At 48.0% G+C, this 22,184-nt stretch overlaps 1 protein-coding gene across 2 annotated transcripts in view; it reads left to right on the top strand.

Moving 5' to 3' along the window:
* The window catches only part of USP31 (ubiquitin specific peptidase 31), a 90,879-nt gene extending 70,530 nt beyond the window's left edge, over positions 1-20,349 (top strand). For both annotated transcript variants that reach the window (XM_059692064.1, XM_059692063.1), the window contains 4 exons: positions 942-1,167; positions 3,707-3,865; positions 5,603-5,755; positions 13,160-20,349. In XM_059692064.1, the coding sequence (XP_059548047.1) occupies positions 942-1,167; positions 3,707-3,865; positions 5,603-5,755; positions 13,160-14,700 (2,079 nt within the window). In that variant the 3' untranslated portion in view covers positions 14,701-20,349. The remainder of the gene's footprint in view (positions 1-941; positions 1,168-3,706; positions 3,866-5,602; positions 5,756-13,159) is intronic.
* The last annotated feature ends 1,835 nt before the right edge of the window (positions 20,350-22,184 follow it).

Below are 22,184 nucleotides of genomic sequence, written 5' to 3'. Positions count from 1 at the left end.
TACCCACTAGACATTGAGCCCGCAAACCCAGCATGTGTCCTGACCGGGAATCGAGCTGTGACCTCCTGGTTCATAGGTCGACACTCAACCACTGAGCCACGCCAGCCAGGCCAGATTAATTTTTTTAAAATATATTTTTTATTGATTTTTTACAGAGAGGAAGGGAGAGGGTTAGAGAGTTAGGAACCTCGATGAGAGAGAAACCTCGATCAGCTGCCTTCTGCACACCTCCTACTGGGGATGTGCCCGCAACCAAGGTACATGCCCTTGACTGGAATCGAACCTGGGACCTTTCAGTCCGCAGGCCGACGCGCTATCCACTGAGCCAAACCGGTTACGGCCTGATTAATTTTTTAAAGCTCCCACAGACACAGGAAACATTCAGTGAATATTCAGCTGACAGTTGGATTTCACAGGATTTCCCTATGAATGTGTGGAAAAGAGAGATTACCCAGGATTGCCAACTAAATGAATAGATGAAGCTAAATCAGTGTTAACTTTTCATGCTACTGCTAGAGGGGTGGGTCAGAAGGGAGCACTGCTCAGTGAGTGGCTCTCTGTGCCAGGCACCGGCTTCGTCTTTCTTGTGTTATTACTCCATCACTCTCATGCCTTGTGACAGAGGTATCAGGACAAACCACCTGAAATTGTTGGTGAGTCAAAAACCTAAAAGCCCTTTATCAGGTAAGAAGTGGAGACTCAGGGAGTCTCATTACCCCTTATATGTAGGTCATTGCTGGTTCCACGTTTAGTGATCTTAAAACCTGTTCCTCCAGACAGTTCAGACAGTTAGTCTGTTTCCCTATTTGTGTGTGTCTTGGGGAACATCAGACAGGTAACTCAAGCCACTTCAGCGGCTAGAGCCCACGTTCCACGTTGAACCCATTCACCACCTATTTGCAGGAAAGTATCATCAGGACTTGTCTTTCTTCTTGTGACAGGAAGGAGACAGGCGTGTGAAACTTCAGAACATGGTCAAGTTCCCCTTGACTGGCCTGGACATGACGCCTCATGTGGTTAAGAGAAGCCAGAGCAGCTGGAGTTTGCCATCCCATTGGTCTCCATGGCGACGACCTTATGGACTCGGGAGGGACCCTGAGGACTACGTCTATGACCTGTATGCTGTGTGCAATCATCATGGCACCATGCAAGGGGGGCACTACACAGGTCTGCAGTGCGAGGGGCCGGGTGTCTGTGCGGATGATTCCTTCAGGCGTGTCTGCTTATGACAGGGTCACTCTGCCTTAGCGCCTCGCTGCCCCTTCAGTACCAGTGTGCCAGCTGTGAGGCCAGTCTTCATCCTCCGGATCTTTGTCCCAGAGCAGACAGAACTCCCCTCCTTGTCCTGAGCGGGCCCATCAGTGGCGTCTGGTTGACTGGGGAGTAGTATGTGCAGATGGGCAGCACGCTCCACTCCCCGAGGACTCGCTGGGCTCACCGTGTCTGCACTCCCCACGTATGGTTTCCCTCACTCCCGTGTGCTAGCGCCTCCCTGGTTTGGAGTGACTGTGAAGCACTTTTCTAGTATCGTTAAAGGGACTTGGAAGGGTTTTCTTTTTGTATCAAGGCTACATTTACATTTTCATTTTTAAAGCATCTATGTTCATCATATGAAATTTAGACACTACAGAGAGGGAGAAAGAACAGTGCCATCATCCATGGGCTTCTCACTCAAAAATAATCCCTGATAACAGTTTTTAAAATTGTGATGAAGGATACATAACAACACTTACCATTTTAACCTTCTTGAGTGTACGGTTCAGTGGCACGTCTTTATGGAATCGTCATCCTCATCCATGTCCAGAACTTTTTTATCTTAAGAGGAGCTCGGATGTTTTCTGCATCCTTTCCCCTTTCCCACGTGAGGCCACACCTCTGCTGGTCTGGTATGTGAAATGGTTAGCCTTGGATTAGAGAACACGAAGTGAAGTGCCTCAGCATAGTCGGAGGACGGACCCCGTATGTACGTGTCCATTGGGAATGCTTCCTGTGATGCCTGTTTTGCACTGGATCTCGCTAGACTTACGTGGTGCCTGCATGGCTCACCTGTGTAAGGATTCTGAAACAGTGCTTCTCAAAGTATCTGTGATGAAGAACCTGTTTTTTTCTTTTTAAAAACTTCCAGTCAGTCCTTCATAAATCAATACTTTTGCAAAAATACAATTAAAATATGGAAGTATCAGATTGCTATAAAAGTTCTCCAGTGCTTTTCTCAGTTTTGCTGTTTATCTTGTGGACTGGCACCAGTCTTCCAGCCACACTTTGAGTAGCACTGGTCTGAGGACACTTCACTAATAGTGCTGGAAAGAAGGCAACTAGAAGTATTTTGTAAATGCATCATTTACTCACTAGTGAGTATTGTGCTCCCTGGTGTTCACGCTGTGGCCGGGGACAGACCATCTGAAGGAAACAGACGGAAGCCAGTGCAAGGTCTCCCTGTCACCTTCTCTCGGGCGTCCCCTGGCAGTCCCATCCCCACTCCAGAAGAGCAGCCATGGCCACTGCCCTTGCCCTGGTCCCGTTCGCTGCTTATAGCTCCATTGTTCTCCTGTCTGGTTCCAGAGTCCAAGCTGCACATGACTTCCCTTCCTATAAGCACAGATTCCTACTCTCCTCTCTTTCTGAACCTGTCTGCTGGAGCCCTTCTCACCGGGTGCCCTCATCACTCAGGGTGCCATGCTTGGGAAAGTCGCTCCCACTGCCTCCTCTCAGGGCTTGCGTGCCCGCCCTGGGGCCATGCTGAGTCTGCCCCAGTGGTCAGCTACATATCCTGGCACTCCTTCAATCCCACCCCAACAAATAGGTATTGTAGGAAGTGTGGTAAGAATGTACTTCTCTGCATCAAGCTTGCCACACCCTTGATATACCCTTCCAGGCTGACAGGAACATTGAGTTGTCCGTTCTTGCTGGCTCTTGAATGCTCTGTATTTCTACCTCAGGCTTAGAATTAGAACTGGAGAGAAGGCTGCATACATCCATGAGCTCAGATGGTCTCCGTTTACCAAGGGACTTCCCTGGGACATTGTTTGTGCTACCCCCAAGGGAAGCAGGGTTGGACAGGGGACTAGACAATTCTGAAATGAGCTGGGCCCTGCCCTTCACCCGCGGCATGACCGTGGGCAAGCTGGCTGATCTTTCTGAGCCTCTGTCAAATGGGAATCGTTGTAGAGCAGGTCTCATAGGTTAAGTGCATGTGGCACATAGTTCTAAGCAAGTGTTAGCTGCTGTTATGACTAATACAGTACTTCTGGTTCTGTTATCTTCTGTCTCTGATAAACACCAGCTGTCACAGCATGCTTACCTCAGGGTCTCACCCCTGGCCCTGCTGACAGTTTGGCCGGACAGTTCCGTGCTGTGAGCGCCCCTGCCTCCCACGGAGGCCAGGAGCACCTTCCCCAGGCTGGGACAATCAGAATGCCTTCAGACTTTGCACATGTCTCCTGGGGTAGAACTGTCCCTGGTTGAGACCCACTGTTTTAAATAAATAAGCATATTTTGTTTCCTAAGATTAAAAAGAACTTTATCTCTGGAATTTTTTGAAACATTTGGCCTGAGTGTGATATGGAATTTGGGTTTTTCACCTCTTTCTCTGTTATTGCATGCAGCCTTTAAAAGGTCTTGAGCTAATTATATGAGCCAAAGAAACGGTCTCGGTGGGTAGTGGCCCAGCCGGTGCAGCGGGTGCTGACGGGGCTCTCTTTGGCAGCCTACTGTAAGAACTCCGTGGACGGGCTCTGGTACTGCTTTGATGACAGTGACGTGCAGCAGCTGTCGGAAGATGAGGTCTGCACACAGACGGCCTACATCCTCTTCTATCAGCGGAGGACAGCAATACCGTCATGGTCGGCCAACAGCTCGGTGGCAGGTAAGGCCAACCCTATTCTTGGGCAGTTTTTCCCAGAACAGAAGATTGTCATTAATGTCCAGAGAAATTCCCAGAAGGTGTCATGCCTCTCTCAGTCCTCACATTTACATTTAATCTTGAAACCAAAATGATTGCAGTTAAGGAAATGGGGTGGCGTGTGCAAGCAGCTGTGAACCAGCAGAGTTCACAGGGAGGGGAATGAGTGCTGGGGAGGGTCACTCGTGGGGTAAATGAGCTATGGGCAGCATGGCATGCACTCTGGAAGCAGAGGGAACGAGAGGTTTGGAAGGAGGACGGGGACTTGGCTTTGCCACGTGTTGGTTGGGTTACCTCGGGGCATGTCCTGTCCCAGGCACATACTGATCCTCTGATCCTGGTGCAATAACACTGCGTGCCTCTTGGGGTCCTTGGATGCATCAGGTTAGGCAGCTCCACCTTAAAGCCTTTTGTAAAGGGTTAAACGCTGTTAGAAACAGCCCCTCCCCCCAGCAAGGTTGACCTGTTCTATTAGGGAAGAATTGAAGGCTAAGGTAATAGTATAGGTGGCTTGAGTTGAGTGTGATGGGGTCTAGCCATTTGTTTTAATAAATGCACACAATCTAAACAAGGGGCGGGTGCTGCTTAGTGCAGGGTTTGAGTTTAAGAGAGTAAGCCGGGACTGGGGTGTGGGAATGTGGTCAGGTTAGGGGTTGTTGACCCCTGCTCCCCCTGAGACTGGCAAGGGCTAAGTTAGAAGCTGCTAAAAGGAGGCCTCCCTGGAGCAGTGGCCCCTGCTGGAGTCAGACCCCACCCCCCAGTGTACCCCTCTGTCTGCCACTCACTCGTTAACAGAATTGGGGCTCCCAGTGCTGAGGCCTGTCCTCGGTGCTTCTAGAGCCTGGGGTGTGCTCAGAAATGACACCCTCGTGGGGGCTCCTCGAGACCCTCATGCTGCTTCATGTTCTCAACACATTGCGTACTGCATAGAAATCTCTAAGACATACGCCAACGACCGCCCGTTTTTGGGCAAACTGCACGTTATTTAAATCATAATGCCCTTTAGGTGTTGTTTTTCAATAATTATAACATTTTTATTTACAAAAACAAACAATTAAAGTTCCTAGTACTTTTTTAACGTATGGTACTGTGTAAAACATTTTCCTCTATGAAGAGAGACCAAACAAAATTTACATAAGTATCTAGATTCGCTCCTTTTTCCATGGGCGTGAAAATGGAGAACACTCGTAAGCGGTCCTTAACAGATGGCGCGTGAAACACGAGAAAACTCTTGAGCGGTACGAAATGTGTTAAGAGCAGTTGCTGTTGCTCTTATGTATTTAAGGGCTTTCCTCAGACACAGGACAGATCGACATCGAGCTCTGTGCTTTTGTGTTTGTATATTAATATTGTGAAAATGATTTTAAAAGTCAACAAACAGTGAGGTGGAGGAAATAAAAGCACAGCTGCTCCCTCTCCTTCCTGTGTGTCAGAGTGTGTAGAAGGAATGAACGTGAGCGATTGTCTATAGCCTGTTCTATTGCCAGCCCTTACGACTTGGATGTGCATTGTAAATGGTCCATCCTGTCCTCATGTTATCACTACAGACGCACGGAGCCTGCTCTCCGGCCTTTCGTCTTGGCAGGGGCTGTTGGGAGGCACACTGGGATCTGGCAGCTCGTGCCCACCTGCAGTGCTCAGGTCACGTGTGCTGTGCAGGCCCGGGCCCTGGCTGACCTCGGTGCCCTCCCTTCTCCGCAGGCTCCACGAGCTCCTCCCTGTGCGAGCACTGGGTGAGCCGGCTGCCGGGGAGCAAGCCCGCCAGCGCCACCTCGGCAGCTTCCTCCCGACGAACCTCCCTGGCCTCGCTGTCTGAGTCCGTGGAGATGACGGGGGAGAGGAGTGAAGACGATGGTGAGTGTGTGTTTTGTGTTTTGGTGACAGACTTCCAAGAGGCAACGCACGGACAGCACAGGATCCCTCCTGTTTAGGAACCAAGCCCAAGAAGGCTGTGGGGTGGTGCCACCCAGTGTCCAGTCGTCAGTGACGTCTGCTGTGCACAGGGCTTGTCGTCTCCTCTCTGACCTAGCAATTCCTTCTTCTCTTTCATCATTTTCGACTCTGAAGGTCTGGAGTGGAGCCTTGACTCTGTACAATAATGAATACATATTTTCAAAGTGCTTTTTAAATGTTCCAGGCAGCTGTGAGGGGACTCAGTGCAGCGCGCCTGTGCGGGGCCTGGCAGGGAGCTCCCGCCCGCCCAGCGTCTTCCCTCCCTGCCACGCGGTTTCCCTCAGAGGAATCTGGCGCGTTCTTTTTCAGAAGTGTTTAGTACAGAAACTGGTGCCTCTGCGTAGTAGTTTTGGGGAATTCTGAAGATAAGCACAACATAAAAACTTTGGAAATCTGATAAAAATGGAACTCTTTTTTACCTTCACTTACCAGTTGAGTAGTGGCCGCACGCAAGGCTTAGTTCCATCAGGGACCAGGTGGGTGGGACCAAGGCAGCCAGCACTGCGAGAGCTGGGAAAGGGGAGACAGTGAGCTCAGCTTCTTTTTCTTTTTCAAAAAATATATTTTATTGATTTTTTACAGAGAGGAAGGGAGAGGGATAGAGAGTTAGAAACATTGATCAGCTGCCTCCTGCACACCCCCTACTGGGGATGTGCCCACAACCAAGGTACATGCCCTTGCCCAGAATCGAACCCAGGACCCTTCAGCCCGCAGGCCGACGCTCTATCCACTGAGCCAAACCAGTTAGGGCGAGCTCAGCTTCTTAATGAGACGCTGACTCACCTTCCTTCCAACAAGCCTCATTCTGCGCCAGCATTGTGATAGCTATAACATGCTTCTAGTGGTGACGGGTCTTCTGAGAATGGGAGGTGGAGGCCAAGGCAGGGGCTAGGAGGATGTGCCAGCCTGGGGGATGTGCCCCTAGCATCAGCTCCCCCAGCTTGGGCTTGTTGCTTCTCGGCTTATATAGTAAGAGTACTGGGCTATGGCTGCTAAGCTCCTATCTAGCTCCTGACATTATTTGAAAAACTGACCAATAAATCTTCACTTATTAAGGTAGAGGTTATTTCCAGCACAGCCTTTCACCTTAGAATTCATTGTCGTTTTAACCGTAGGCCTAAAAGTGGTTTCCCGACCTGTTTTTAACCAGTGGTTGGAGAATCGGTGCCCTCTTAAGTGTCATCATCTCCCAGGGGTGCTGGTGGTGCCCACAGGACAGGGCCTGGCCCTAGGATCTTCTCAGGCAGACTCTGACATATTCCCCTGCTACCGTTAGCATGTGTGTATAGGAGTTGATTTACAATACAGTGGGGCCTTGACTTACGAGTTTAATTCGTTCCGAGACCAAGCTCGTTAAGGAGCTCGTTAACTCAAATTACTTTATCAACTCAATGCAAAAAATCAGCCAAGAGACAGTTGGTATCTCAAAAAACTCGTTAGTTGGGACACTCGTAAGTCAAGGCCCCACTGTATTTTCTTTGGAAGTTTTTTTTTTAATTATTGTTTAGAGTATTACATATGTCTTCTTTTTCCCCCCATTGACCTCTCCCCAGCCATTCCCACCCCTCAGCACATGCCCTCACCCTCCTACTGTCTGTATCCATGGGTTAAGCTTACATGCATGCATACAAGTTCTTTGGTTGATCTATTACCATGCCCCCCCCCCCCCCCCAGCCTTTCCTCTGAGGTTGAATGGTCTGGCCGATGCTTCTATGTTCTCTGGACCTAATTTTGTTCATCTGTTTATGTTGTTCATTATATTCCACAAATGAGTGAGATCATGTGATATTTGTGTTTCTCTGACTGGCTTATTTCGCTTAGCATAATGCTCTCCAGGTCCATCCATGCTGTTGTAAATAGTAAGAGTTCCTTCTTTTTTACAGTAGTGTAGTATTCCTTTGTGTAGATGTACCACAGTTTTCTAATCCACTCATCTGCTGATGGGCACTTAGGCTGTTTCCAAATCTTAGCTGTTGTAAATTGTGCTTCTATGAACATAGGGGTGCATATTTCCTTTCTGGTTGGTGTTTCTGATTTCTTTGGATATATTTCCAGAAGTCGGATTACTGGGTTGAATGGGAGTTCCATTTTTGATTTTTTGAGGAATCTCCATACTGTTTTCCACAATGGCTGCACCAGTCTGCATTCTCACCAGCAGTGCACGAGGGTTCCTTTTTCTCCACATCCTCTCCAGCACTTGTTGTTTGTTGATTTGTTGATGATAGCCATTCTGACAGGTGTGAGATGGTACCTCATTGTTGTTTTGATTTGCATCTCTCGGATGATTAGTGACTTTGAGCATGTTTTCATATGTCTCTCGGCCTTCTGTGTGTGGGGTCAGTTGTTAACATCACCTCTTTCATTTCTGATTTTGTTTATTGCAGCAGTTCTCAACCTGTGGGTCGCGACCCCTTTGGCAGTCAAACGACCCTTTCACAGGGGTCGCCTAAGACCATCCTGCATATCAGATATTTACATTATGATTCATAACAGTAGCAACATTACAGTTATGAAGTAGCAATGAAAATAATTTTATGGTTGGGTCACAACATGAGGAACTATATTTAAAGGGCCAGAAGGTTTAGAACCACTGGCTTATTGGGTCCTCTTTGTTTCTCGGTGAGCCTGGCTAGAGGTTCACCAATCTTGTTTATCTGTTCAAAGAACCAACTCTTTATTACTTTTTTGTATTTTTTTTTGTCTCTATGTCATTTTCACTCTGATCTTTATTATTTCCTTCCGTTTACTCTAGGCTTTTCTTGTTGCTCTCTTTCTAATTCTTTAAGTTGTAGGATTAGATAATTTATCACCATTTTTCTTTTTCTTTTTTTCCTTTCTTTCCTTTTCTTTTGTTCCTTTTCTTGTCTCTTCTCTTCTCTTCTCTTCTCTTCTCTTCTCTTCTCTTCTCTTCTCTTCCTTCTCTTCTCTTTTTCTTTTCTTTTCTTTTCCTTTTTTTTTCTTTTCTTTTTTGAGGTAGGCCTGTAGAGCTATGAACTTCCCTCTCAGGACTGCTTTCACTGTGTCCCATACATAGATTTTGGATTATTGTGTTTTCATTGTGTTTTGTTTCCAGAATACTTTTTATTTTTTCTTTGAGTTCTTTGGTAACCCAATCATTGTTTAATAGCATGCTATTTAGCCTCCAAGTGTTTGATTTTTTTACATTGTTTTTATTGTAGTTGATTTCTAATTTTATGCATAACACTGTGATCTGAGAAGATGCTTGATATGATTTCTGTCTTCTTGAATTTAAAGAGACTTTGCCTATGTCCCAATATGTGGTCTATCTTTGAAAGTGTCCCGTGTGCACTTGAGAAGACTGTATATTCTGTACCTTTGGGGTGAAATGTTCTGAAGATGTCAATTAATTCCATCTAATCTAGTGAATTATTTAGGATTGCTGTTTCTTTGCTGATTTTTTGTTTAGAGGATTTACCCAGTGGCATTAGTGGGGTACTAAAGTACCCTACTATGATTATATTGCTGTCAATCTCTCCCTTGATATCTTCCAGAATTTTTTTAAATGTATTTGGGTGCTTCTGCATATATGTTTACCAGAGTTATATCTTCTTGTTGGATTGCTCCCTTCAGTATTATGAAGTGGCCTACCTTCAGCTACCCTGTGTCTTTTGATTGGAGCATTTAATCTATTTACGTTTAAGGTAATTATTGATAGGTACTTGTTTGTTGCCATTTTTATTCTTTGTGACTATGTTCCTTCTTCCCTTTCTATTTCTTTTTTTTTTACAGAAGTCCCTTTAGTATTCCTTGCATTGCTGGCTTGGTGGTAATTAACTCCCTTAGCCTTTTTTTTTGGCTGTGAAGCTCCTGATTTCACCTTCAATTTTGAATGATAGCCTTGCTGGGTATAGTATTCTTGGATTCAGTCCCTTGCTTTGCATGATTTTGTATATTTCATTCCATTCCCTTCTGGCCTGATGTGTTTCTGTTGAGAAATCAGTTGATAGTCTAATGGGAGATCCCTTGTAGGTAACTTTCTGTCTCTCTCTGGCAGCCTTTAAGATTCTTTGTCGTTGATGTTTGCCAATTTAATTATGATGTGCTTGGTGTTGGTCTTTTGGGGCTCATCTTGTTTGGGACTCTGTGTGCTTCTTGGACTTGTGTGATTTTTTTTTTCCGTCCCAACATCAGGGAAATTTTCTGTCATTATTTCTTCTAATGCAGCAGTTCTCAACCTGTGGGTCGCGACCCCTTTGGGAGTTGAACGACCCTTTCACAGGGGTCACCTAAGACCATCGGAAAACACATACATAATTACATATTGTTTTTGTGATTAATCACTATGCTTTAATTATGTTCAATTTGTAACAATGAAATTGGGGGTCACCACAACATGAGGAACTGTATTAAAGGGTTGCGGCATTAGGAAGGTTGAGAACCACTGTTCTAACGGGTTTTCTATGTACTCATGACACCAATAACCCCAATAAAAGTGACCACCAGAGAATAGAGAATTAGGGAAGAGAAAAGAGGAAAAATGATATTGAGGAGAGAAAAAAAGGTAAGAGATAAAATAAAAAAGAAATATATATATATATATGGAGATAACACCACAAAACAAACAAATAAGCCAAAAAATGCAAACAGTGAACATCCAGAAAAGTGGGGGGACAGAATCTGTACAGGCAGAGCTTATATACAGAAAGTAAGGTTAAGGAATTGAATGAATATGGTAAGGACCACGGTTCAGTATAGAGGCATTAGAAAGAATGAGTGGATAAGAAGAAAGATAATAAAAAATTAAAAGATAAAACACATTTTTAAAAATTGTAGTTCATTTATTCACTTATTTTTGGAAAAGGAGAATAGAGGAGAGAGCTGATAGGCTTGAGTTTAGTGAGTGAATCTAATTAAACAATTAGAAGAAGAGAGCAGGAGAGGAGAGGAAAAACAAAAGCATAAAAAAATTGACTAGTGAAGAAAGAGAAAAGAGAAGAGTGCATGTCCTTGGAGCAGGGGAGAGGAAGTTAGATATATGAGTAAGCCACAGAGACTGCAATAATACAGCAATAAAGCAGATAAAGATCAATTTTTAACAAGGGGTAAAAGGAAAGGAAAGAAAAACTAAAGTGGGGACAGGAGAAGAGAAAAAGGGAGGAAAATGATAGAAGTGAGGAAAAGGGTGGGGAAAAAAGAAAAAAGAAGATAAAATAAATAAAAACAGAATGAAAAAATAATACACAAAAATAAAAGATTCAAAAAATAATGAAAAAAATTTTTAATAAAAGATTAAAAGGTGAAGTGTCATTCGCTTCAGCTGAGTTTTAATGCCCCATGGGGACCCCACTCTTCTGTTCTGTCTACCAGTTCTCAGTTTCCTGTTAGGTAGTCAGCACCGTGTTGAAGTTCCAAGTGATCCACCGCTCCTCTGTTTGTGTCTATCTCCACAGCCTTGGCTGCGAGCAGGCAGGACCAATCTGCCTGCTTTGCCTGTCTGCCTGCTGTCAATCTTAATCTCTCCAGCGGCTGCTTCTGATAGGGCTTTAGGTGGGGGTGGTGCTTTATCGCTTTCCCGGACTCAAAGGCCCCTCTTCAGCCCAGTCCCTGAGGGCTCTGTGGGGCTATTCACAGTCTCTGTGTGCTTGTACCGCTCAAGGTGTAGGTTGGGTGTGACTGTATTGGCTGTCTTGAGGCTGCTGGGAGGGCTGGTTCTTCAGGAGAAAAATGGCTGCTTAGGTTTGGAGGGTCAGGAAAGTCTCAGTGCCGGATTCCTGTCACCTCTCCCCTCCCACTCTCCTCCACAGCCTCTCCCCAGACCCCACAAATCTGCACCTGCACAGCAGCCTCGGTGAGTGTAATTGAAAGGTCCTATGAACTGGGTTTAGTGAATAAAAGTAGACAAAATAGAGGCAAAACAACCACGTGACTATGAGTTTCTTTCCCCCTGGCACCCCGCGGCTCTGGCAGCTCTTCAGGCCGCCTTTCTGGGCGCAGCCTCTCGCAGCTGTGGGCTTAGACCTAGACTCTCCAGCCGCCAGCAGCCCGTGGACCTCCCTTCCACAGTTGGATGTTACACCTGTCCCCAAGGGATGCAGACTTGGTGCCCTGCAGCTTCCTTCTGACCCTCTCTGCCTGGTGGTCGCTCGTCTCTCTCCAGCCCAGACCCACGATCCTACCGTTCTCCAGGCAGCCTCTGCCCTTCCCAGCTGTGAATTGTCTCACCAGCTGTGTCCAGTTTGCCAATTCCGGGTGGAAGTTATTTGATTTAGTTGCTTCTATCTGCTCTGGGACAAGTCACAGGACATGTCTGCCTATTCGGCTGCCATTTTTTTTCTCCAAGGGCTGGAATTGTTTTTGTTTTTTTAAAAAAATATATATATATATTGGTTTTAGAGAGGAAGGGAGAGCTAGAACATCGATGAGAAAATACCATTGATCGGCTTCCTCCTGCACACCCCACACTGGGGATCGAGCCTGTAACCAAGGCATGTGCCCTGACTGGGAATTGAACCATGACCTCCTGGTTCATAGGTCGATGCTCAACCACTGAGCCACACTGGCTGGGCTCTTTGGATTTATATTATTCTAATTATGAATATTTTTAATAAGTCCTGAGTCACTCAGGATAGCAGAGTATTGTCTCTTTAGTCCTTTGCGTGGATGTGCTTTCATAGTTAACAGGTACAGGCACCTGCATTGGCATTGCGTGTGGCTGACGCTGCGGCTCTGGTGTTTGCTCTGCCTCTAACATTGGTGCCACCTTGGGCAAAGACTACCTTCTGTGAGCCCCAGATATCCTTAGTGAGTAAGCTGACTCAGTCGTTCACATTTCTTGAGCGTCTGTGGAGTGCCAAGTACCTTGCTGGGCACAGGACTTTTTAAAGGTTTTATTTAATTCTCATTGTAGCCCTGTGAGTTACAACAGGAGTCATCAAACTACAGGCCACGGGCCAAATATAGTTCCCGCCTTTATTTTAAATAAAGTTTTATTGGAACACAGTCATGCCCATTTGTTGATGTGTCACCCACGGCTACTTTCATGAGGTGGGGGCCCACAAAGCCTAAAATAGGTGCTGTCTGGCCTGTACAGGAACACTGTGCTGACCCCTGGTATAGAGCAGGCAGGCAGAGGTGGTTGACTGACTCGTGAATTAGAATGTGCCTATTGGATAGATAAGGGAGGGAGCGGCTCAGGAAAATGGGCGTCCCATGACTACTCATTGAGCCCAGACGTGCTGCTCTGAGCATCGTGCTCCTGTCGTCCCAGATGCTGGCCTTCCTTCCCGGGAGGTGCTACTGGCCTCTTTGCTGTTTAGCTGAATGATGTTCTCTTTGTGCATTCAGGAGGTTTCTCGACGCGACCGTTCGTGAGGAGTGTCCAGCGCCAGAGCTTGTCATCCAGGTCTTCTGTCACCAGCCCCTTGGCCGTCCATGAAAACTGCATCAGACCTTCTTGGTCCCTGTCTGCCAAGCTGCAGATGCGCTCCAGCTCTCCTTCCCGGTTCTCAGGGGACTCTCCGGTTCACGCCTCCACCTCCACCTTGGAGAAGATCGGGGAGGCGGTGGATGACAAGGCCTCCATCTCTTGCTTTGGTAGCTTGAGGAGCCTTTCTAGCAGTTCCCAGGACCCGGGCGGCGCTCCCAGCCGACGGGAGCACAAGGCTGTGGGCCGGGCCCCTCTGGCTGTCATGGAAGGCGTGTGCAGAGACGAGCCAGACGCCCACAGATCAAGCTCCGGTGTGGCAGACACACAGAGCAAACACTCAGCACAAGGGGCTCGCTTGCCCCCCGTGTCTGATCCATTTGATAACAATAACCAGATAGCTTACGTGGATCAGAGCGATTCTGTAGATAGTTCTCCTGTCAAAGAGGTGAAACCCCCAAGCCACCCAGGCTCCCTCACAAAGAAACCAGAGAGCACAACCAAGAGTTCCCCCAGCTGCAAAGGCGCGTCTGAGCCCGACAGAAGCTTGCGGAAGGGGAGGTCGGTCTTGGTGAGCCGGGGGTCATCTCAGTCCAGCACCTCCCCTTCCTCTCCGGTTTCTGCCAAAGTGTCTGTGAAGCCCCCCCGCTCCCGAAGCAAAGCGGAGTCTTCCGGGGCCCCCACCCCTCCCAGGAAGGAGCCCTCCCCCAGAGCCCAGGACTCGGTGGCCTCTCCTTCGCCCCAGAAGCCGAAGGCAGCTTCTTCCCTCACGTGCACTGCTTCCTCCACCCCTGCCAAAAAGGCCTCGGGCCCTGCCGCCAGGGGCCCCTGCCCACCAGGGAAGGGCAGGACTGCGGAGCGGAGCCTAAGTGGTGAGGGCTCCAGACAAAGCCTGGTTTCTGACCGAGCCGGGGTCCCCTCCAGCTCCAAGCCCAACTCCCCTCGGGGGAGCCAGGCCAGGGCGGGGGAGGGCCGGGGGGACGGGAAGCAGGTCAGGAGCTCCTCCATGGCCAGCCTGCGCTCCCCCAACGCGAGTGTGAAGGCTGGTCTGAAGCGGGACAGCAAGTCGGATGAGAAGGGGCTGTCCTTCTTCAAGTCCGCCTTGAGGCAGAAGGAGACGCGGCGGTCCACTGACCTCGGCAAGACGCCCTTGCTCTCCAAGAAGGCAGGTGGGAGCTCCGTCAGGTCGGCCTGTAAGAACGCCGGGGAGGACAAGGCGGAGAAGGGGCACCGGCCTCCAGCCTCCCAGCAGCCAAATGCCAGTTCCGTTGGGAAAGAGCAGCTTGCCTCCAAGGACCCTGCTTCTGCTAGACATTCCCTGCTGTCCAGTCGCAGATCCAAGTCTTCCCCGCTAGACTGCGGAGCACCCGCATCTCCTGGTGGCAGGCAGTCCGCCGAGAAGTCCTCCCAAAGGTTACCTTCGAGCATGCCAGCCTCTGCACGGCCTCCGAAACCTCAATGACGCCGCTGCGCTCCAGTGCGACCTGCGACACGTTTATTTATTTAGAACCCTCCCCTCCCACCAAAGCCCTCTATGCTTTTGTATTTTTTGGGTCATGTGCCTGATGTGTGTGCTTGCGTGCGTGTATGAGTGCGTGCGTGTGTGTGTGTGTGTGTGTGTGTATTTCAATTGCAAATTGTTAAAAGCGTCGCCTTATTCTGCCATTGAACCAAATAACAGCCATAGGCAAAGCATCAATACCGAGCTAACTGGAAAAATCACAGATGATTCCCTGGACAGTCCCTGTAGCAGTTGTACAAATTTCTTTAGAGAACTCTAATGACTCGTTGGACACTAGGGTTTGGAACCTGGGACCAGTCAAGCTGCTCTGCAGAAGGATGAGTTATTTGACCTGGGGTTCAGCTGAGCAGGACTTGTCCTCACGGGGACTGTCATGTGGCACCAGGAGTTCTAAAAACTGTGACACTAACAGAGACAAACCGAGAGAAAACGGTTGCTTCCTGCACTTTGGCCCCATCTACCAGTCTTTGTAAAGGGCAATATTTTAACACTAATGTTTCTCAGGTATATATACTCAGCCAGGTTAGGGAGGATGTGTATCTGTAAGAGGGTTAGAGAGAGGTGGCCTGTCAGTGACTGTCAGTCCTCCTGCCACACACGGACAGTTTCAGAGGTGGAAGCAGTCGTTCGCTACTTTCCTATCGGCAGAGATGTGGGTCCCAAGATGTGGCAGATCGGGTAAAGCCAGTCACTCGTAGTTACGGTTTTCCCTCCTGCATTTGCTAGTGAAGGCCATTGGGAGTTTGAAAAGTAGTAGAGCAGTAGAGGAATCTTTTAAAGATTCCTGGGAAAAGAAAAAGAATTCTCAACGGCACACATGAATCTCTCCCATTTCCCTCTGGTGTTGCTTTTTCTGTGTTGGACGTTGAAAGCTCCATGCCCGCGTCTCCACACTCTGGTAAGTCATGACGAGGAAAGAAGTTGCTAAGGCCAGAAGTCAGTGGTAGGTGAAGCGACGTGTAACAAAGTATTACATACACGTTTCTGATACTGCCTGTCGGGCTCAGTGTGACTGCTCTTCAGCAATTCACTTCCTTCTTCGTGCTTAAGATTGAATCTCTCGCCAGAACTCGGCGGGGTCAGCGCAGGTTCTGTGTGGCCCTGTCTGTGCCAGTTGCATTTTCTGGTTAGATGAGAACCTCACAGACATCTCACAGATAAGCAAGATACTGGTTTTCCAAGCTCTCTGGGGGTATCCTGGCAAGTTTTAGTTTTTCCTCCTTTTTCTAAATGTCAAGAGAGTCTTGGTTCTCATTCTATTTGAATAGCATTTGTCACTTTGCTGTGAAATACAGCATGCTATGTTTATATGCTCTTAAATACTAACTTACAAAAAACTCACAGGCTCTCAAGTTCTCCCTGAACTCCTGGTGCATGGACGCATGTATAATCCCCCTTCAGTCCTGCTGTGTGTGAGGCGACCACACACACATGCACACACACACATGGCTGTGAATTCTGCACTGCCTTTTGTTGTTTTTCCATGAATACCTCTTGGGAAATGTTTCCAGTAGGTTACTTAACTTTATTTTGCTGCTAATTTGAGCATTAGCAGGTAACTCACAAGTCTGGAGGCCGTTTTTGTTGAGGGTAGCTGGAATTTTAGACCCTTGTGATAGCTAAGACTCCCTCGGCTTGTGGAAGTTGCCGTAGTGCTCCGTGACATTTCCTGAGCACGCGTGTCTGCCCCGTGCCCAGTCCTATGGCTCCAGAGCAGCGCTGCTCCTCGGCGCAGTGACTGCCGATGCCCGCCTGCTGGGATGTTCTCGCTTCTGACCACACGTGGACAGCCGGTCTGTTTGGCATTGGTTTTCTGTATCACAAATGTGGGAGCGCCAGTATCAGGAATTCAGTGTTTGTCTTATTGGAACCTCTCATCATCCTTTTGCCGGCAAACCACATTTGAAATCTATCTGCATCTCTGCAAAGTGTCAGAATTATAGTTTGGCTACATAACAGGTTTTATGAACACCTTTTGGGGCTATAATCATTTAGGCATGAATGGAAGGTAGTTTAATTTTCACAGTGGTAAATATTTTTATTCTTGAGTGCTTCAGGAATGGATTTTCCATTTGGTTTAGTGTCCTAAAAAGCACACTACAAACTTCTTTAATTTTCCATGCGGTCTAGAAATAAAATTTCAGTATCTATAAAATTGTATGCTTATGAATTTAGTCCTTGTTTCAGATTTAAATGGAAAAATCAGGAAGTATTATGGCATTGTCTAGGCATCTCTAAGCGATTACATTGCTGCGCTTAAGCAGTGAAAAGTTCATCCCTGATCATCAGGCACAGACGTTCAGCCGCCGAGAAGGCTGTCTGGCCCAGAAGTTTGCAGGTCTCTGAGGTGTGGGGAGTGGTTACTTGGTTCAGTTCAGGCCTTCGGTAGGTTAGGGACTTGGTGTTGGTTTTGTTTTTTCCCCGGTGACGTTCGGTGCAATGAGCAATACGTTTGGGGTTGGAAATAACCTACTAAGGATGGTGGGCCTGGGTTTCTGGCCTCATCCGAGCACTCATTTCCTGGTGGGCACAGAATAACCACCAACCATGGAGTTCGTCTGTCATGTTTGTCCACTTAAGAAACGTTTCATTCTGGATTTCTTTCCAATGAACACCCCAGGCACTGAGGCTACCGCGTTCCCTCAGTCCCAGGCCTTGCCTTCGTAATCCCTCCCTAATGGGCGAGCACGGAGGCTGTTAGGCTCATGTCATGCAAGACCATCTCCCACCTTTTTGTATTTTCTCTCCCTAAAAGCAGCCTAACAGGGTAATACTACGCTGGGCCAATAGGAGCACTTGTGTTTTGGTAAAGTATTGTAATTATCTGAGGCTGCCCTCAACTCTTGTAATCATTCTTTCATCATTTATTCATTCGTTTGTTCATTCTGACGCATTGGTTGAGGGCCTGCTCTGCGAGTGAAGGCCAGCTGCAGGCTTTGGGAGTTGGCTGTGGCCGAGGAGCCCTGGGAGTGCAGCTGATGGACCGGGTGCCAAAGGCGCCCTAAGTGGAGTGACGGAGCCAACGGGTTCTGCTGATTCGGCCAAGTCCTCTTGAGCATGTGTGTCCTGGAAACCAAAAGTGTCCTTCTTCACCTCCGGAGGCGCTTTCCTCTCCGTCCACTTTTCCAGACTACGCTGTTTCTATACTTAGGGCTTGAAAAGGTGGTCATCCATGCTGGCAGGAGATGGATGTGGGGATTTGCGGGGGGGCGGGGGGCATTTGAGAGAAAAATTGTCATCCCTCTAGCTATCATGAGAAACAGGAGCAGCATGTGAAGGACGGCAGTGGCTGCCTTCAGGAAAATGGAGCAGAGGAGAGCTGTGAGCAAAACTCATTCACATCAAATAAACATGTTTTTCAATAGATTGACATCTGATGTTACCTTTCATTCTGATAAAATTACTGGTCAGCTGAAGTTAGTTTCCTGAAGTTGTAATTGTTGGATGCAAAGATAATTAGTGTTTCTGGTTGGAATTTTGACATAATCTGCAAATGACAAGCACAGTTTCTATAAAACACATATTCTGTGAGGTGGGTTGAACTTTGTATCATTTGGGATTGACCAGAGCAAAATTTGCTGACTAACCAGTGCCTGTGTCCTAACCACAAACACAAAAGGGAGCTGTTACTGTGCAGGCTAAGTTCCTAAAGGGTGCATTGTTGCCAAACCTGCAGGAGTATTTTGGGGTAAACGCTGTGTTTTTATTTTGGTTGAGTAGTCAGCCGCATTGCCTTCGGCTCAGCGCCCAGAGGTGTGTCTTGCAGCTGCACGGGGAGCCTGAGCAGCCATGCTTCACCCCGGACACAGGACCGCTCTGCATGGCCTGCAGCTCCCCCAGAAGCATGCTCTCACTACCTATGCAAAGCATCTCCTAAGCAACGTCCACTACACTAAATACGCTTTTTTAAAGGCAACTCTTAGGTTATGGAGCTCTATTTTCGAATTTGTAATTATTAAATGTGGTCTAAGTGTAGAAGAGCACGGATGTGGTCTCTGCTTTGCACATGTTTCCCTCAGCCAACTTTTTTGATCATTGGTGAGACTGTGTAAAGTAAGTATTTGCAAGCAGGAGTGGGTGGGGATGTTGAACACTGGTTTATATACTGTATTTAGCTTGAAGACTTTCGTAAAGTATAGGGATGTTCTAAAAATAACCTGCCATTTTCTATAGATTTTAATTGTTTATATCTTCTAGGGTTCTATCGTGGTCACAAGGAGAGGACGTGGCTCCTAGTAGTGCTAACGATTTTAAATGCTTTTTTAGAGACTTAGAGCTACTATTACAGAGAACTTTGAGCTCCCCAACCATTGGTCACATGAAGAGTAAGCTCGTGGGATTATGGTGGCTTCGGAGGGTGGGTTAGGGTGTAGATCCATCTCACGTTTGTTTTAACCTGGTGTTTCCCAGTTTGGGGGAGAGATCCATGATAGACGAGGGAGGCTCCTTCCCCTCACACAGATGTCCCCGATTCCACGGAGCCTCTTCTGCGATCTGGACACCAGTGTTAGTGAGACTTGTCTAGGGAACTTTGAAGCACCCAGGCCCCGCCCCCTCGCACACTCTGTAGTCAGTGTGGTCGGCTCAGGTCGGCACACGTGGATTAAAGCTCCAGGTGTGTCTGAAGTGCGGAGTTGAGGAGCCCTGCCCAGAGCCAGGGCAGAGCCCCAGATTTTGATAGAATGATGGTTGGTTTCTTTGTAATAATTATAATAGCAAACACTAGGCTGCCCCCAAATTCCTTGTTTAGCTCATTCTCTACTTGTCTAGAATGTAATTTCAGGAAGTATTTTTAAATTTAAAAATGAATGTGAAGCATTTTTATTTGGAATCTTTTTTTTTGTAACCCTCATTGGTATTTTTTCATATAATTTTAATAAATCAGATAATGCTCATCCAAAAGTTTGGCTGCATACATTACGGTGGAGGCCAGTGGGATGGAGTTAATCTGGTGAGCTGAGTGCGTGCCAAGGACTTCAGAGAGTCCCCATGCGCCTCGGGTGGTCATCTCACCATTGCCACCCGCGAGAAAGAGACTCTTAGTTCCCCTGGAGTTGGCGTTTCAAGGCACAGATAGCAAGCCGCAGGCTGGCGGGTCCTGGGCGAGGCGGAGCGGTGAGGCCGGCTCCGTGGAGGAAGGTGATGGGAGTCCCCCAGGTGCTACTCTGCCTCACCTCTGGTTAAAACTGAACTCCGGCCCTCAGCGCTGGTTTCTCACGGGACACGCTCGGGCTGCACCCGGGCTGCTGTCCTGGGAGCTGCCGTCACAGACTCGGGCGGCTCGGCATCCTCCACGCGCGCTCAGGGCCGAGTTCCTGTGGCCCTGCCGTCGCGGGAAGTGGGGGCTTCCGGGGGCGGAGAAGTGTGTCAGACCTTTTCAGTTATTTTAGAGCAAGTGCATGCGATGTGCCACTGACTTCTGTTATTTATTTGTGTGTCTTATTCTTCAAGGTGATGCACTTTTAAGAAGCAGAATTTATATTTTTATGTTTAAATTTTATTTCTGGAACAGCAGTTGATTATATTGCATACAGTTGGAATTAAGAGAAAAGTGAAAATGTAACAAAATACAATAAATTTATTACACGATGCCCTTCAAGCCATACTCCTCTTTCTCCCCCTTGCCAAACTGCATTTTTTGGTGTTCATTAAGCTCGGAAATTAAACAGATATCGGTACCACGCTGATATATACAAAATGCCTTAAAATTGTACTGTTAAGTGAAGAAAATAAGTTGCAGAAGGATGCATGCAGCTACTCTGTCAATTTTTAAAACAAAAAGTCACATCCGTCCTTTTGACTTGCACCGTCAAGGAGTAGCATCCGTGTCTCCTCGGGTAACTCCACCTGGCTCCGGACAACACCGCACTCTCCTCCAGGCCAGCGGCCCTTCCGCATGTCCTGTTCTCCCTCCTGCCGCCCTCTGATGGGAGGAAACGCCGGCCAAAGGGCCGTTTCCCCTGGGCCGCTCGCCCCTCACAGCTTTGCTCTTCCCTGTTCTGTTCTGGAATCTCCAGCTCCCGACCGCGGGGCGGGACTCCCTGCGGAGGATGTCCTGCCTCGTGTGGCCGCAGGGGGTCGCACTCCCCCCGCAGCCGCTGCCGCGCCCCCTCAGCAGGCCGTGGCGGGTTTGGGGGAGCAGCTGCACGCTGAGTGCACAGCATCGGGTTTCCCTATAAACGGGGGCAGGTCACCGGGGCATTATGGCCTGGGGTTGGGGCAGGGAGGCTCCCAACCCAGGATGGGTGAGTGGGCCACGTGTCCTGAAACGCAGCATGCGGCACTTACAAACTCGGGTTTTAAGCGGGAGAATTTTGCTTTAGGTTCCATTGAAGAGTTCAACCTGTTAACGTAAAAAAACATTGAAACCTGTAAAAAAAAAATTAGTGAATTTATTTGAGCCAAATTGTCCACATATGCCAGGAAGCAGAGCCTCAACGAATTGAGACAATACTCTGGAGAATGGCGGGTTACATCTATATTTACACATTGCAATCAAAGGAGGGAGGGAGGTGGGTTACATGAAATCTATTGGTGATAGACTAGAGGGGCGGGAGGAAGGAAAGTGGGGGGGGGGAGGGGTACGGAACTCCTGGGATTGGATAAAAGGTAAAATGATAGACACATGCTAAGCAGGAACAATTAACACGATAACAACGAAGGAATGTGTGGTCTCTGTCCTGGCGCCCAGCACATTAGGTTGTGCCCCAAGGGGTCCGGACAAAGGGAGGTTACAAGTTACCCAGGCATTTCTAGGGTATGTTATCAAAGATGCAAAAAGACCAATAGGCTCAGTTAAGGTAAAGGTTGACCTTGTCAGTGAAGATACCGGCCTAGGAGTGACTACCCACCATCACTGCTTTTAGTGAAAGTTTAATTTCAGACCATCCTTTGCGGTTACTTTAGGTCTGAGTTTGCAGGACTGCCACGCAGCCTCCCCTGAGCCTGTCAGGTCAGCATGTGGCCCCTTTCGTCCACAAACCATGCAGTGCACTGATTACAGAGGCTTCCTTATGCGAAAGTTTCATGTCGTAAGATACACAGATTGAGTAGCTAAGCAAATGTATGAGGCACATTCTGTTTCCTCAGAATTTGGAGGGTTATTTTCAAATATCCGAGTGACCAGTATCTCCCTGACAGTTTTCCTGGAGAAAGCCTGCCGTACCCCACAGGATGTGCCTGGGGGCCTGTCCCGCCCAGCGCCCCCTCCTCTGGCGTGGGGGGGGGCGGGGGGCTCTTTGCTCTCCCGGGGGAGGGGTGCTCTGGTTCCCTGTTTGCAGCCCTGTGCCACGTCTCTGGCATCGCCTCATAGATACCCTGTCTCCGTGCACTGGGGCTACCTCATGTAGAACCTTCTAGATTCAGTCTTGATTTGGTCTGATTTCACCATGTCTCCCATCTCCGTACAACGTTCTCTGCACAGG

The sequence above is a fragment of the Myotis daubentonii genome, chromosome 4, assembly GCF_963259705.1.
Source record: "Myotis daubentonii chromosome 4, mMyoDau2.1, whole genome shotgun sequence".
NCBI lineage: Eukaryota > Metazoa > Chordata > Mammalia > Chiroptera > Vespertilionidae > Myotis > Myotis daubentonii.
This window is presented reverse-complemented; position numbering and strand designations above follow the sequence as displayed.